The sequence below is a fragment of the Temnothorax nylanderi genome, unplaced genomic scaffold (genome assembly GCF_030848795.1).
Source record: "Temnothorax nylanderi isolate EJ_2023f unplaced genomic scaffold, tnyl_v1.0 TNYL_tig0015_pilon, whole genome shotgun sequence".
Lineage (NCBI taxonomy): Eukaryota > Metazoa > Arthropoda > Insecta > Hymenoptera > Formicidae > Temnothorax > Temnothorax nylanderi.
In genome coordinates this window covers 688,487-703,667 of record NW_027249077.1, presented here as the reverse complement: position 1 = coordinate 703,667, position 15,181 = coordinate 688,487, and the positions used below count along the sequence as shown (strand labels likewise).

Genomic DNA, 15,181 nt, shown 5'->3' with positions numbered 1-15,181 from the left:
CGCGCTTTCTAATCGCGGTTTGATACGTATGACATGACACATGACACGTATACCGTTTCCCTCTCCATCTAGATGTACCTAAATGTCAGTAAACTTTGACAGGCCGATTATTTGCACGCATTTTTCTCAGCCCTAATTTTAGGTATGTGTCTAATCCGTCGCTCGCAATGCTTCTCGTATCAGACGTTGGTTTGCACTGTTTGTAGCATCGCTGATACGCGCAATGTGCTGGGATGCCTTACATAACCTCATTAATCGCTCATCCGCTTTTTCTTCGTCTTCCTTTCGCAGGTTGTAAGGAAACTTTTTTCTTAGTGCGGCGTCACAAGCAGCTGAGAAAATGAGCACGATAACCGAGCAACCGTGCTACACCTTGATAAATATTCCAACCGACACGGAGCCGCTGAACGAGCTCCAGCTGAAGCAGGATCTCGAGAAGGGTAATGTCCAGGCGAAAATCGATGCGCTCAAGAAGACGATTCACATGATTTTGAGCGGTGAACGACTGCCGGGACTTCTAATGACGATCATCAGGTTTGTCCTGCCTCATCAGAATCACACCATCAAGAAGTTGTTGCTGATATTCTGGGAGATCGTACCGAAAACCTCTGCCGATGGCAAGCTGTTGCAGGAAATGATCCTGGTATGCGACGCGTACAGGAAAGATTTGCAACACCCCAATGAATTTGTCAGGGGGTCCACTCTCAGGTAAGAACACAAACACAAGCGCGAATCAAATTGCATGGACGTTGCACATAGTAAATATTAAATTTGCAGATTCTTGTGCAAATTGAAAGAGCCAGAACTTCTCGAGCCACTGATGCCGGCGATAATTGCTTGTCTGGAGCACAGGCACTCCTATGTCAGACGTAACGCAGTGCTCGCTATTTTTACTATATACAGAAATTTTGAATTTCTTATACCGGATGCTCCGGACTTGATTGCAAAGTATCTGGAGGGGGAGCAAGATATGTCATGCAGGAGAAATGCATTCTTAATGTTGTTGCACGCCGATCAAAGTAAAGCTCTCGCATATTTAGCTGCGTGCCTCGATCAAGTGCCAAGTTTTGGTGATATACTACAGTTGGTCATTGTTGAATTAATATATAAGGTATGAATAAATGCGCTGTATTTTAATCTGTGAGCCCATATATTTGTCCAATAACTATCACTGGATATTATAATTTTTCCTTTCTAGGTTTGTCTTGCAAATCCATCGGAAAGGGCACGTTTTATCAGATGTATTTACAGTTTGCTGAATTCACCCAGCGCTGCGGTGCGTTACGAAGCAGCCGGCACATTGGTGACACTTTCCAGTGCGCCAACCGCGATCAAAGCCGCGGCTTCTTGTTATATCGAATTGGTTGTCAAGGAAAGTGACAACAACGTTAAACTTATCGTATTGGATCGCCTAATTGCAATGAAAGATAGTCCCGTGTACGAAAGGGTACTTCAAGATCTTGTAATGGATATACTCCGCGTTTTAGGTATTAATAGCAATGAGAAACTTGTTGAAATTCTACATATGTTGGAGTTCTACATACTTATTATCATTGTCATTTATCTTGAATAGGATCACCAGCCTTGGAAGTCAGGACAAAAACCTTAGCTTTAGCTATGGATTTGGTTACAACCCGCACGATTGAAGAAATGGTCCAGCTTCTAAAGAAGGAAGTTCTCAGGACAGCTGGCGGAGAACATGAGGACGCTGGCAGATACCGCCAGCTCTTGATACGAACTCTTCACACTTGTTCCATGAAGTTTGCGGACGTTGCTGTTACTGTCATTCCAGTACTGACCGATTTTCTATCGGAGAGTAACGAAGCAGCAGCTACGGATCTTCTTGTATTTATTCGTGAAGCCATTCAGAGATTCGAGAATCTCAGACCGTTGATTGTTGAGAAACTGTTAGAGGTGCGTACGAGACAGTGTACTATTAAAAATACGGTTGGCAAGATTAACAGAAATTAATTTTGATTTTCATAAATTAGGTGTTCCCTCACATACGATCCGTAAAAGTACACAGAGCCGCACTATGGATCCTCGGCGAATACGCCACATCGAAAGAGGACATAGAAGCTGTGATGGGTCGTATACGAGCAGCATTAGGCGAGTTGCCGTTGCTCGAAGCAGAAAATAAACGTCAAGCTGGTGAAAAGTCCGAAGATGGTAACTCGCAAGCTGCACCTGCGCAACTCGTCACGTCTGATGGTACTTACGCGACTCAAAGTGCTTTCAGTGCTGCATCTGCACGTGAGTAACGTTTGTTTTTGTATAAAATAGATGTGATATTTCTAATATTTTGTACGCTATTAAATACATGAATTAATCAATAGGGAAAAAGGAGGAGAAGCGACCTGCATTAGTGCAATACATGATGGAAGGTGATTTTTTCATTGGCGCGTCTCTAGCTACCACATTGGCAAAATTAGCCCTTCGTTATAAAATACTCGAAACCAACGTCCAAAAGAGCAACAAATTGCAGGCGGAAGCAATGTTTGTAATGTCCAGCGTATTACAGCTAGGCCGTTCAGGTCTTCCTATGAAAGCAATGACACACGACGACGCAGAGAGGATCTCCCTGTGCCTCAGATCCCTTGCTTGTCCAACGCCTCTCGTACAGAAAGTCTTCACTGAGGGATGCCGCGATGCACTCGGTAGAATGTTGACCGCGAAAGCAGAGGAGGACTCGCAAAATCAGAAGGCCAAAGAAAAGCCAGGCAGTATCGTTCAAGTCGATGACGCAATTCAATTCTTGCAATTGAGCCGAGGATCCGACTTGGCCGGTGGGGCTGGTGATATGTTCGAGCAAAGCCTTAGCGCAGCTGTAGCAGGACGACCTGGTGCCAGTGGAGATGCTCCGAGTGCCTTGAGCAAAGTCATTCAACTCACCGGTTTCTCGGACCCAGTTTATGCGGAGGCCTTGGTTCACGTTAATCAATACGACATTGTGCTTGATGTGCTGATAGTTAATCAAACGGAAGACACTCTACAGAATTGTACATTGGAACTGGCCACTTTGGGCGATCTAAAGCTGGTGGAGAGACCGCAGCCCATTGTACTTGCGCCTAGGGATTTCGCCACTATCAAGGCAAACGTGAAAGTTACGTCTACGGAAAACGGCATTATCTTTGGAAATATTGGTGAGTGAAATTTAGAAATATTTTTGAAAAAATTGTAACACATTGATGTGTGTTTCGGAAGATAAAAATTGATTTTATTGATTATCATGATTATTCTTTTCTATTTGCAGTTTACGATGTATCAGGTGCGGGCTCTGACAGAAGCGTAGTTGTTCTTAACGACATACATATCGACATAATGGATTATATAGTGCCCGCAACGTGCACTGACACCGAATTCCGTCAGATGTGGGCCGAATTTGAATGGGAAAACAAAGTGTCTGTCAATACGACTCTGTCTGACTTGAGAGAGTATCTTGCACATTTGTTAAAGTCCACAAATATGCGTTGTCTCACGCCAGAGAAGGTATGTTTAATTCTTTTATTAGACTAATTTTCTGTTAAAAAATAGCATTGCTGTCATAAATATCATTGTCGTTTTCTCTACAGGCTCTTTCAGGACAATGTGGATTTATGGCTGCAAATATGTATGCTAAATCAATATTCGGTGAAGACGCATTGGCGAATTTATCCATTGAGAAACCACTGAACAAATCTGACGCGCCAGTGGTTGGTCATATTCGTATCAGAGCCAAGAGCCAAGGTATGGCTTTATCCTTGGGCGATAAAATTAATTCGGCGCAAAAAGACCCGCTGACTAAAGTCGTACAAGTTGCTTGAATTGCATCGTTCCGGCGCGATTGAGTCTCTTCGATTCGGACGACTACTTTTATGGAATTTACAGAACTTTAAAGATTATTGTTAAATGATTTTTGCATATTTATGGCATTTAAACCGTGTTATTTAGACAACACAAACATCTTGATCTTTTATAGATATCCTTTTAGACTTATGTATTATTTGCCAATCGAAATACATTGGACCTATATGAATCGCAGTTGTAGCAGGATACATATTAATATATGCCCATGTTAATTTGTATCATGTTTTTAATTATATTACATCTCCTGCCAACTTATCTCTCCTATCATAAGCATGCGATTAGTGCCGTGCACGAGGATAGAATGTATTCATAGACAAGAGAATAAATACACGCAATACACATTTTATCTATATGTAAGCCCCGCTCCATTATTTCTCTTTAAATACAAATATATGTATAAGAAATAATATATATATAATATGTTTATAATATCTCTGTATCTTTTTAAATAAAATAATTCGACGGAAATACTTTTATAATCTTCTGTAGGTGTTTTTACAAATAACTTTTCATACTGTGACTTTAGAACTTCGGAAAAAATTTGAAATAATATTTCTAAATTTTTGTCGACACAGAATATTTAAAAATTTCATGAGTTTCCATGTCCATTTTCATTTTTCCATTTATTTCCAAAATGGTAAGTGATATAATAGCTAAATTAAAAAAAAAAATTGTGTTTTAAGGTGGGTTTTAATTCTGGAAAATGAATTTTAATTTTGTCAAATTAATACGACGCTACGTGACGGCAAAAAATGTCGGTAAAACAGACGACTCCAGTAGTGCGATTCTGGCTGCGGTCCACTTGACGCTACAAATGCTTTGAAGCGTTCTTCTTCCCCTTTTTTCTTCATTGAAAGAAAGGAGAAGAGGAATGCTTCGAAGCATTTGTAACGTCAAGTGGACCACAGCCTCTGTAACTCGTTATGAGGTATCGACTATCGTTGCGCAGATATTTTATATGGTAAAAAAGCTGCGCAATTGTCGTTATAGCTCATAACGACGGCATAACGAGTTACAGAATTGTACTACAGCATCACCTTAAAACATTAAAATAACGGATCCAATATCGAGGAAACTTTTGCTATTTTTTAATGAAAAAGTCACGCTTTTAGCATAGTCCAGAACTTATGACGAGGCGAGTTTCCAGTTCTATGCTTTTTCTCATTTTTTTTATTTTTAAAATTTTAATTTTTTGCTTTCTCATAGAGGAAGCTTTGTTTTCGTGAAAAAAAATTTTTTTCAGGTATCTTTGACAAAGTGTTTAGAATGTTCTAAAACGTCGAAAAATCACTTCTGTATACAAAATGTCCGTGTGTATGTGTGTGTGTGGGTGTATATAACGCTTTTGTTGTCCGTTTATGTTCTAACTTCCGTAATTTTTTAGGTATCGGGATGCATTCTTTTTTAATCGATAAAGTATCATGTAAGGAAGGTTGGGATTGAATTTGGCGATGTGTGTAATCGGTAAAGCGGTTCTTTTTTAATAAAAATTAGAATTTTTGTAGAAATGTTTGTGGTTGCTCTAATTTCCGCAAATTTCTGCAGATATGTAATTAATTATTGCGGCACAATGTAGCACAAACTTAGTACAACACAGCACAATTTTTATTTTTATTTTTTTACAAAATGGCGGTGCTAACTTTACACACATCAGTCTTTCGCGAGCCTTCGCGTGATTTCAGCGTCACGTTTTGCGTATTACCTACTATACTACTACGTTTACGCGAGCATTGCTTCTGTAGTAACTTATGATAATTCCTTCACGTAAACAGGATTTTCTTTCGCGTAAACGGGATTTTGTAGTAACTTACGATAATTTACTCCGCATAAACGAGTGAATTATCGTAAGTTACTACAGAAGTAACGCTCGCGTAAACGTAATAGTAACCGTCCCATGAGACGGGATCGAATTGGTTATATGTTTTGAGATATTAATTCTTATAGTTTGTGATATATCTTTCGCGTAATCCTTGCGGGATCTTAGCGAGGTGTCATTCACGTAATTGTGAGACATCTTTCGCGTAATTATTATGGAAACTTGCGGAATTATTGGCGGGGCATCGTCGCGTAATCGTGAGATATCATTCACGTAGTTATTGCGGTATTGTTGGCGAGGTATCGTCGCGTAATTTGCGAGATAACATTCTCACAATTTTCTTATCATTTATAATATTCTTTAATAAAAAAAATTTGAACCTGACACAGCTTTTAAAGATGTTTGATCAAGAAATAATATATGAAAGTAAAATAATGTTCAAACGTTTATTTTAAACATAAATTAATCTGCGAAAAAATGTACTTTTAATAAACTTAAAACAAAAATAGACATTAAAAACAATTGTTTAATTCCTTACATTATTAATAATTATACAATTTTTCAATATTTCCATTTTAAATAATTTTTAAATATTAGGTAATCATTTCTTAAATTTTAAATTATTTACAGGTGATGATTCAATCCGTTATGAGAAGAATGAAACAAACAATAATATTACTGAAGAATCAGTAGTTGATGAACCTGAAAATATAAACCTCTACTCGGGGATGAAAGTTCAGATATATTTTTATATGAAGATAATGATTGATGAGATTATTAGAAATACCAGACATACTAGAATACAGATGATGAATTTAATTAAATTTAATTATAACTGTAATATACAATAAACATGCGATTTCAAATATTATTTGTAACAATAAAGTAAAAAATAATGTTTCCATGATAAATATAAATAATTAACTTATATATTTGATTCTCTCTGGTAATAGTTTTTTGAGTCTGGCAAAGCCTTTGTCTCGCAAAGCGGCTGCCAAACAACTTTTTTTTCATTTTTAAACTGTAATTGATCACCATGTTAAATTTCAGGTTTAATAAAATGATTCCCGAGGGTCACTTTTTATTACATGTTTAGAGAGGTTTATGCCGTCCCGGCTGACAGCTGCCAGACTCTGTCAATATTGTTTTTTTATATTAACTAAACATTGTACATAAAAAGTCTCAGCTTTAATAAAATCATTCCAATGTATTCATTTTTATGACAAAATTGACAGCGTCCTATAAGGCCGTAGCCAGATTCTGCATTTCATCATTTTCAGCACAAAATAAGAGAAAAAAATAGCTTTCCAAGTTTAATAAAATCACTGACCAATTTTGGTTTCTATCTCCCGGGCTATTATGTCATGTAAAACTATTACGCTGATTATCTCAGAAAGTATTAGTTTATTTAAAAAATGTTTCAGATAAAAGTTGTAGAATATAAAGGGAGACAGGTGATAAAAATATGGACTTGACCTTGAGTGACCTTTTCAAGGCCAGGTCAATATGATCGAACTTTTTTTAAATAAAACCTCCTATTTTTTATTACATATTCTTGTAGCTCTTGTCGAAACGTTTTCAAAACACTATAATAAAACTCTCTTTCATTAAGGATTTCCTGAGATATTTCAAATTTTGTTATAATACTTTTAAGGAGGTTGGTTAAAAAAATTGTTTGTACAATTAAAACCCAACTACGTTATTATCCTCACTGAAATATGGCAATAATAAAATATGGTCCTGTTTTATTTTTACAATTTCTTGATAACTATGTAGTGTAGATAAATCATTTCAGTCTTCGAAAAAGTTCTTCCTAAATATGTAAAGAATTATTTGCACCTATTTTCATTAAACTTTTATCATTTTTAATATGCTTTTGAGAGTTATATTACAGATTAGGTAACATTTTTGCTATGTCGCCAGTGTATAAGAGAGAGACAATATAACTTCAATAATAATTAAGGAAGTTTCACGTATAGCTATATGTAGTATATATTAGTTTTCTTGATTAAACAGTGTAAAGCTAGTCTCAAAAATGATTCATAAACAACAATGTTATCATTGGGAAAAAGCGTAAAAATCTTAATTTTGTCCTATGTTTTGCTTACTCATAGAGGAACCTTTGTTTTCATAAACCTCTTATATGGACCTTTGATCGCATATAAAACTAGGTTTAATCAACCAAATTTTAAAGAATTATATATGAAATAGGGGTAAAAAAGACTGAAGAAAAAATTGTTTTTTTTATGCCAATGTGTTCAGAATGTTCTAAAACATCAAAAAAATCGTAATTTTAAAAAATGTCTTTGTGTGTGTGTGTGTGTGTGTGTGTGCGCGCCAAATTTACCGAAATTTCTATAACTCAAAAACTAATTAACCAAATCTTAAAGAATTATATATGAAATAGGGGTAGAAAAAACTGAAGAATATAATAGAATTAGAAAAATTGCTAATAATAAAGGGGTTACCAATTTCTATCTAAAAAAATCTACATGATTATTCTAATTTCCACAAATTTTGAGATATCGAGCTTAATTTTTTTTTATGGCTATAGTATCATTAAAGGTAGGTTAGTGTTGAATTTAGCAAGAATCGGTGAAGGGGTTACCAATTTTTGCCTAAAAAGTGTACAAGTTATATATGTAATCTTATATATAGAGTATCATTAAAGGAAGGTTGTTCTGAATTTGGCGAGGATTGGTGAAGGGATTACCGATTTCTGCTTAAAAAGTGTATAAGATGTACATGTAATTTTATATAAAGTATTATTAAAATAAGATTGTTTTGAATTTTGCGAGAATCGGTGAAAGGGTTACCGAGTTCTGCTTTAAAAATATGTGTTATTTGATGGGTAGAATATCATTTAAGGAAGGTATTGAATTTGGCGAGGATCGGTGAAGGAGTTACCAATTTCTGCTCAAAAAGTTACATGTATAAGTTATACATGTAATTTTATATAGAGTATCATTAAAAGAAGGTTGGTATTGAATTTGGCGATAATCGGTAAAAGGATTCTTTCTTTATAAAATTTTGAATTTTTTGAGAAATGTCCGTGGTTGCTCTAACTTCTGCCAATTTTGAGATATCAGGCTATTTATAATTCTCTTATATTCTTCAATCTTTTCTATCCCTATTTCATATATAATTCTTTAAGATTTGGTTGATTAGACCCAGCTTTATACGCAATTAAAGGTCCATGTGCGAAGTCCATATTGGACCATGTATAGCCTGAACTCCCAAAGTCAACATCGATTTGACATTGCGTCGATTATAAAACCCCACTTGTGCTACTAAGCTCTATCAATTCATAAAAAGATTAAATTTGAAATTAAAAAAAGTGTGCAAATTAGGAACTTGCACATTGCTTCCTCATTATTACAGGTCGCTACCATTGTTCCTATTTTATTTCGCTCATAAAGCTTCCTCTATGAGAAAGCCAAAACAAATACTAATAATTATGCATCGAATAAAATACAAGCTTCCTCATAGAAGAGCTTTGTAAGCGAAATAAAATAGGAACAATGGGGTAGCGATCTGTAATGATGAGGAAGCAATGTGCAAGTTTTTGTATTTGATATTGTTTAAATAAATCATTTAAAAATTAAAAAAAATATATAACAGAAAAGATTAAAAAACCGTAATTGCAATTCTACAATAGATGTCATAGAAGTGTAAAATTAAAATAAAAATTTCATTTATTTTTACTGTACAGGAGCGGAGATACATAATATGATATTTACATAAGGAGTATATCTATATACAATTTCTGTAACTTTTAAAGCAAATATCTCAGAAATAGGTCAGACAATCGATCGCAAATTTAATACAGGTTTTTGGGATATATAAGTGCACAATCTTTGTAAATTTCAGCCTTTATCCCTCTATTTTGACATAAGCAATATACATCCTTAATTACTCGACAATCATGCAGACAATTGTCTTCAATTTTGGCATAGACAACATATTCCCATAAAGACGAATTTGAGCAATCACACTCCTTAATATAAAATATGAAATACCTCATAAAGTATTCACTTTTCGATGAGTTTACCTTAATATTTTTATACATAGAATAATGAAAAGAATCGAATAATAATATTAATTTTTACATTTTGCAATATTGCAAAATTAAATACCTCTACAAAACACAATAAAATTTTTTAAAATATTGTTTTTGTATATAAAAATTGATTTCTTTTATTATTCTGCGTATGAAAGTAAGGTAAAGTCATCAAAAAATAAATACTTTACGAGATATTTTATATTTTATATTAAAAGTATCATGACAAAATTTAAAATATCTCAAGAAATTCTTAATAAAAGAAGCTTTATTATATTGTTTTGAAAACGTCTTGACAAGGGCTACAAGAATATGCAATAAAAAATGGAGAATTTTCTATTTAAGAAATACATTGTTCACATTGACCTGGCCTTGAAAAAATCACTCAGAGTCAATTCTATATTTTTATCATCTGTCCCCCTTAATATCCTACAATTTTTATCTAAAACATTTTTCCATATCTAAAGCCGTTTCCGAGATCCAGAGGGCTGGGTCAGACTTTAGAGATACCCTGTATTTCCCGATCGTATCGATTGGTAATGTGCGCAATTGGGACAATCCCGTATAGATAGTATAGATACTAGACATTGATACTAGACTTGATACTAAACATTGAAATATCACTTGAAAACATTGAATAATATACTTAAAGATTGCAACCTCTGAAAAAAGCGCACTAAAGCAAAAGACTACGAGAACAATCAACTTAAAGTAGCAGAAAAGGTCATACATACAATCTTCTGTCTCTGCAAGTTTCAGAATTTATTCCTCATCTTGTATATGTTGCGCCCGGAGCTCGCGCTCAGCACACTGCTACTCGTACGTTCGCGCACTTACAAACTCAAAAAAATAAAGGGAGATAGCTAGCGGAAAAGAACTGTTTTATTCAATAAAAGTAGTACAGATTGGTCCGTTTGACATGTCCGTTTGGTTCAAAGTCTCTACTTCCAATGGCATTGTTATTTAACTAACTCGTCGTCAAGGAGACGACTCGCGACTTCGCCACTTCGGGCCTACGCACAAGGATTGTTGTAATCATTTACGACTCTGTTGTAAATCGTAAGTCATTATCGGAAGTCAACGCACAAGGATTGACGTTAGCGTATATGTCGTAGGGGAGACCGGGGCTAAAACGTCTACGGGGTAAATACGTCTAATCAAATATCTCGGAACCTGTATATTGTGCAAACTCGCTATTAACATTGTAAAAGCTGCTTATAGTACCCATATGACCAACGGAGTTTCGGCAGGTTACCTGCAGTGTTACGATTTTTACGAGGGCAAACGTGTTTTCGAAAGGTGAAAGTTACATTTTCTGCGCGTGGAAATTTTGTAATATCTGCAATAATATTTGCTCTCCAAATCTCGAGGTACGTGATTATAAAGAGTAATGCATGCTGAACACGAATCCAGTGTAGTTTTTTCATTATCGTTGATGTCTAATATTTCGTGGGCGATCAAACCTGAAACTTGTGTTTGGGGCTAATCGGTCAGTAAGCAGTCCGGGTGCATTTCCAAGGCATTTTCGGGCTCACTGCATATGGAATATGGATGAGACGGGAATTACAACCGTTCAGACACCGAATAGAGTCATCGGACGTCGAGGAGTGAAACAAGTCGAGCGAGTGACTTCTGCGGAAAGAGGAACCCTCGTAACTATTTTTTAATAATGTTTCGCATAAAAATTTTAAATAAATTTTTATATTTTTTTCTTAAAAAACAATTATTGCATGTATTCTATTATTTTTTCGAATTAGATGTACGTATATGTATTGAAAATGCAGTGCAGACTGTTATACCCCGGCATTTTTGAGATTTCAATTTTTCCACTGTTGTCGTTTTTGCTCTATACCGGTTAAACAAAGCGACGTAGACAAAAATTTCCTATATAAATTTTGTAGCTAAAGGTTCACTCTTTACAGTGGTATACCACATTTAACTACAATTATTTATTTTGTTGTTAAAAATCGGCATCGAAAAAAAACGGACTGTTTAGCCCCGGTCTCCCCTATCCATCGCGTCGCATGACTTTTGATAGATTAGAAGAAGCTCGAGAGGCATTGAATACTATACGCGAATCTTATAAGTAGTTTGACTACTCTCTTTAACTATTGCGTGAAAAAGAAGATAAACTACGTGTGGATTATATGGTTCCGTAGATTCGACCTTTTTCATATGCTTGAGTTTCTCGTACTCGTGCATGAAGTCTCGATATGTTTTGATTAAATCTGGCTGTCGTGCAAGTCACGTTTCGTTGGACAAAATGATTCCCTTGGCGATTTTTGCCTATAAGAATAAGGGTACCCCGTACCCGTTTTAAATGGCAACATATCTGATGGACATATCTTCCGTCAGATTGACGCGTATGCAAACTAGTAAAATGAGCTTCGCACTGAGATTCCTCATCCGATAATACAGATTGACGTGGAATATCCTCCAGTTTCCAGAATTTGCGAATAGAATCATTTAACAAATCTAACGTGATGACATGATTTACATTTATCCGATACCTAGTCGGATTTGAAGGAGTCCCCTACTTCTTACGGGTCCGGAAATAACCCAGCCGTATATTGTGAGTTGAGCAGTGGGATAACCATAGGTTCCCCGAATTAATCCGTCACGCAATATCGATCCGTAATAATCAGCTTCAATTATTTATTAATTCAATGCGTTTCTTATTCAAGGGCTCCGAATCCGTCAGGATTAATGTTTTCAGATACTCTAATTTTGTATCGATAGGGACCGTTTTAGGTACGTACGCAGTTAATTTTGGCGTAACTAAAGCTATTATTTATTATCGGAAGTACCGGGCCGCTTGACTAATACGGCTCGGTTGTAACCTTGGTCAAGTAATGCCCGAACGCGCACAGAACGACTTACTTTTACTTGCCGAATTACTTTTGACTAAAACTAACGCCGTCGGCAGTAGGATAGTATTAATCGCTTGGTGCGCGAGGGGAGTTATTGCTTGAGCCGCCTTCGATATTGCTTTGCCCTTGCCATGCTTATTCGCATTTACAGTTAACGAATTACAAGACGAGTTGTATGACGCGCTTGTGGATTGAACAACGTCAGTATTCGCAGTATTGTGTTCGCGATGAATTAATGTGTAATGTTTCTTCTTACAGAGGGTGCAAACGTGTTTACTTTTGGAACTCCATGGTAAGTCTTCCTTACGCAGACAATTGAAACAACATTTATTTCGCTTTAGTAACTTTCAATACGTTGAGGGACAGTTTGCTTTAAAACGCCTTACTGAAAGTATAGTGAAAGTGTCAAGATGCAGCTGACAATTACATATCCGTGCGATGGTGTAAGTGTTTTGTGCTGTGCAATAATTTGTGCATTAATAAATGCACTTGTGCAATAATTTTTTGTTTTAATATATTTTATTTTTTAGTATATAAGGGTTGGATAAGTCAAAATTGTGGAGGTACAACCTTTAGAAATGGAGATAAATGTTGATTTCACCCCATCTGAGGTCTCTCCATCTCTACGCATGGAGTATAGTTTCGACCACACAACGTTATTTGAGGTGCCTTATCTACCCATGGAGGTGAGTATAGATTACACTACATTTGAGGTACATGATTTGTGTATGTAGGGGAGACCGGGGCCTAACCGTCGCCGGGGTTGAACCGTCAAATCAAATATCTCGGAACCTGTATATTGTGCGAACTCGCTATTAACATTGTAAACGCTGCTTATGGTACCCATGTGACCAACGGAGTTTCGGCAGGTTACCTGCCGTGTTATGATTTTTACGAGGGCAAAGGTGTTTTCGGAAGGTGAAAGTGAAATTTTCTGTGCGTGGAAATATTGTAATATCTGCAATAATATTTGCTCTCCAAATCTCGAGGTACGTGATTATAAAGAGTAATGCATGCTGAACACGAATCCAGTGTAGTTTTTTCATTATCGTTGATGTCTAATATTTCGTGAGCGATCAAACCTGAAACTTGTGTTTGGGGTTAATCCGTCAGTAAGCAGTCCGGGTGCATTTCCAAGGCATTTCCGGGCATTTCCACGCTTACTGCATATGGAATATGGATGAGACGGGAATTACAACCGTTCAGACACCGAATAGAGTCATCGGACGTCGAGGAGTGAAACAAGTCGGGCGAGTGACTTTTGCGGAAAGAGGAACCCTCGTAACTATTTTTTAATAATGTTTCGCATAAAAATTTTAAATAAATTTTTATATTTTTCTCTTAAAAAACAATTATTATGATGTATCTTATCATTTTTCAGGATTACATGTACGTATATGTATTGAAAATGCAGTGTGACGGTTAAACCCCGGCATTTTTGAGATTTCAATTTTTCCACCGTTGTCGTTTTTGCTCTATACCGGTTAAACAAAGCGACGTAGATAAAAATTTCCTATATAATCTTTGTAGCTAAAGGTTCACTCTTTACAGTGGTATACCACATTTAACTAAAATTATTTATTTTCTTGTTAAAAATCGGCACCGAAAAAAAACTGACGGTTAGGCCCCGGTCTCCCCTATGTGATTTTTTAAATAATTTGTTTTGTATAATTTTTTACAGCCTGACGGTGTCATTCACGAGGGGACGCCTCCAGCAACGTATTTTCATTTTATTCCTGAGAGGGTACGTGATTTGTGTATGTGCGTGATCTTTTTTTAAATAATTTATTTTGTGTAATTTTTACAGCTAGCTGATGATCGCATCCGCAAGGATAGGAATCATGAAGGATATTTTAATGTTACTCCATTTGGTGTACGTGATTTATGTGTGTGTGTGTGTGTGATTTTTAAAAATAATTTATTTTATATACTTTTTTTGTTTATTTTTACAGTGTGCGAGTACCGAGGAGGAACAGGCGCGTTCAATACATGTCGACTTAGATATGTCGGTGGTGAGTTATTTGTATATATTATAATTAAATAATTTTGAAATAATTTTTTAAATTCATGTTTTACATATTTTTATAGCCAATCATTGACTATGATGAATTGGGGAATCGGATGGAAACCAATCGCCCGCCGAGGGTATGTATGTGTGTGTGTGTGTGTGTGTGTGGTGTGTGTGTGTGTGTGTGTGTGTGTATTTGTGTGTATTATATGTTTTATAAAAATAATTTTTATAATTTAATTTTTTCAGTGGGTAGTAGACGTTAAGGAAATGGGAACGCTATGACAATGGGAGATACAGCTCAACGAGCAGACGTACGTGGTCTTCTGCCCGCCAAAGGTATAGTATATCTATATTCATTATTAATTGTATGCATAATTTCTTAAAATTGTATACAGTTTTTTATAATTTGTTTTTTTTTCCAGGGGATTATTACGTATGATATAAACGTCGAAGGATATATAAATAATAAGCTGCGCTTATGGGTACGAGAGGACAGGCAGCGGCAACGCGATCAAGAGCTAGGCGATCTCTGGTACTATTCATTATATAGCCACCGCATTGACGACTTAGAAGACGGA

At 35.9% G+C, this 15,181-nt stretch overlaps 2 protein-coding genes across 4 annotated transcripts; both read left to right on the top strand.

The window, feature by feature from the left end:
• The first annotated feature begins 5 nt into the window (after positions 1 to 5).
• Betacop (coatomer subunit beta) lies at positions 6 to 4,192 on the top strand. 2 transcript variants are annotated; one of them, XM_071698225.1, is made up of 9 exons: positions 6 to 142; positions 292 to 708; positions 778 to 1,111; positions 1,199 to 1,487; positions 1,574 to 1,914; positions 1,992 to 2,253; positions 2,337 to 3,143; positions 3,254 to 3,489; positions 3,573 to 4,192. In XM_071698225.1, the coding sequence occupies exons 2-9, from the start codon at positions 341 to 343 to the stop codon at positions 3,801 to 3,803; spliced, it is 2,868 nt and encodes a 955-aa protein (XP_071554326.1). In that variant the 5' UTR covers positions 6 to 142; positions 292 to 340; the 3' UTR covers positions 3,804 to 4,192. The 2 variants fall into 2 exon arrangements, with proteins under 2 accessions (XP_071554326.1, XP_071554327.1); XM_071698226.1 differs by having other exon boundaries at positions 39 to 142; positions 316 to 708.
• An 8,741-nt stretch (positions 4,193 to 12,933) lies between these two features.
• On the top strand, positions 12,934 to 15,163 carry LOC139768235 (uncharacterized). Of its 2 annotated transcripts, XR_011717315.1 has the most exons (7): positions 12,934 to 13,278; positions 14,274 to 14,336; positions 14,400 to 14,465; positions 14,545 to 14,604; positions 14,681 to 14,737; positions 14,850 to 14,939; positions 15,026 to 15,163. XR_011717315.1 is itself a non-coding variant. In XM_071698224.1 (6 exons), exons 1-6 carry the CDS (start codon positions 13,171 to 13,173, stop codon positions 14,883 to 14,885), a joined length of 390 nt encoding a protein of 129 aa, XP_071554325.1. In that variant the 5' UTR covers positions 12,934 to 13,170; the 3' UTR covers positions 14,886 to 15,163. The 2 variants fall into 2 exon arrangements, 1 of the variants encoding a protein (XP_071554325.1); XM_071698224.1 differs by having other exon boundaries at positions 14,850 to 15,163.
• The last annotated feature ends 18 nt before the right edge of the window (positions 15,164 to 15,181 follow it).

Excerpts from the sequence above, each read along its gene's own strand:
- Betacop (XM_071698225.1), top strand. The coding sequence starts at position 341 with ATGAGCACGATAACCGAGCAACCGTGCTACACCTTGATAAATATTCCA. Across the intron at positions 709-777 it reads GTCAGGGGGTCCACTCTCAG|ATTCTTGTGCAAATTGAAAG; the intron begins GTAAGAACACAA and ends TTAAATTTGCAG. Across the intron at positions 3,490-3,572 it reads GTTGTCTCACGCCAGAGAAG|GCTCTTTCAGGACAATGTGG; the intron begins GTATGTTTAATT and ends TTTTCTCTACAG.
- LOC139768235 (XM_071698224.1), top strand. The coding sequence starts at position 13,171 with ATGGAGATAAATGTTGATTTCACCCCATCTGAGGTCTCTCCATCTCTA. Across the intron at positions 13,279-14,273 it reads TGCCTTATCTACCCATGGAG|CCTGACGGTGTCATTCACGA; the intron begins GTGAGTATAGAT and ends AATTTTTTACAG. Across the intron at positions 14,466-14,544 it reads TTAATGTTACTCCATTTGGT|TGTGCGAGTACCGAGGAGGA; the intron begins GTACGTGATTTA and ends TTATTTTTACAG.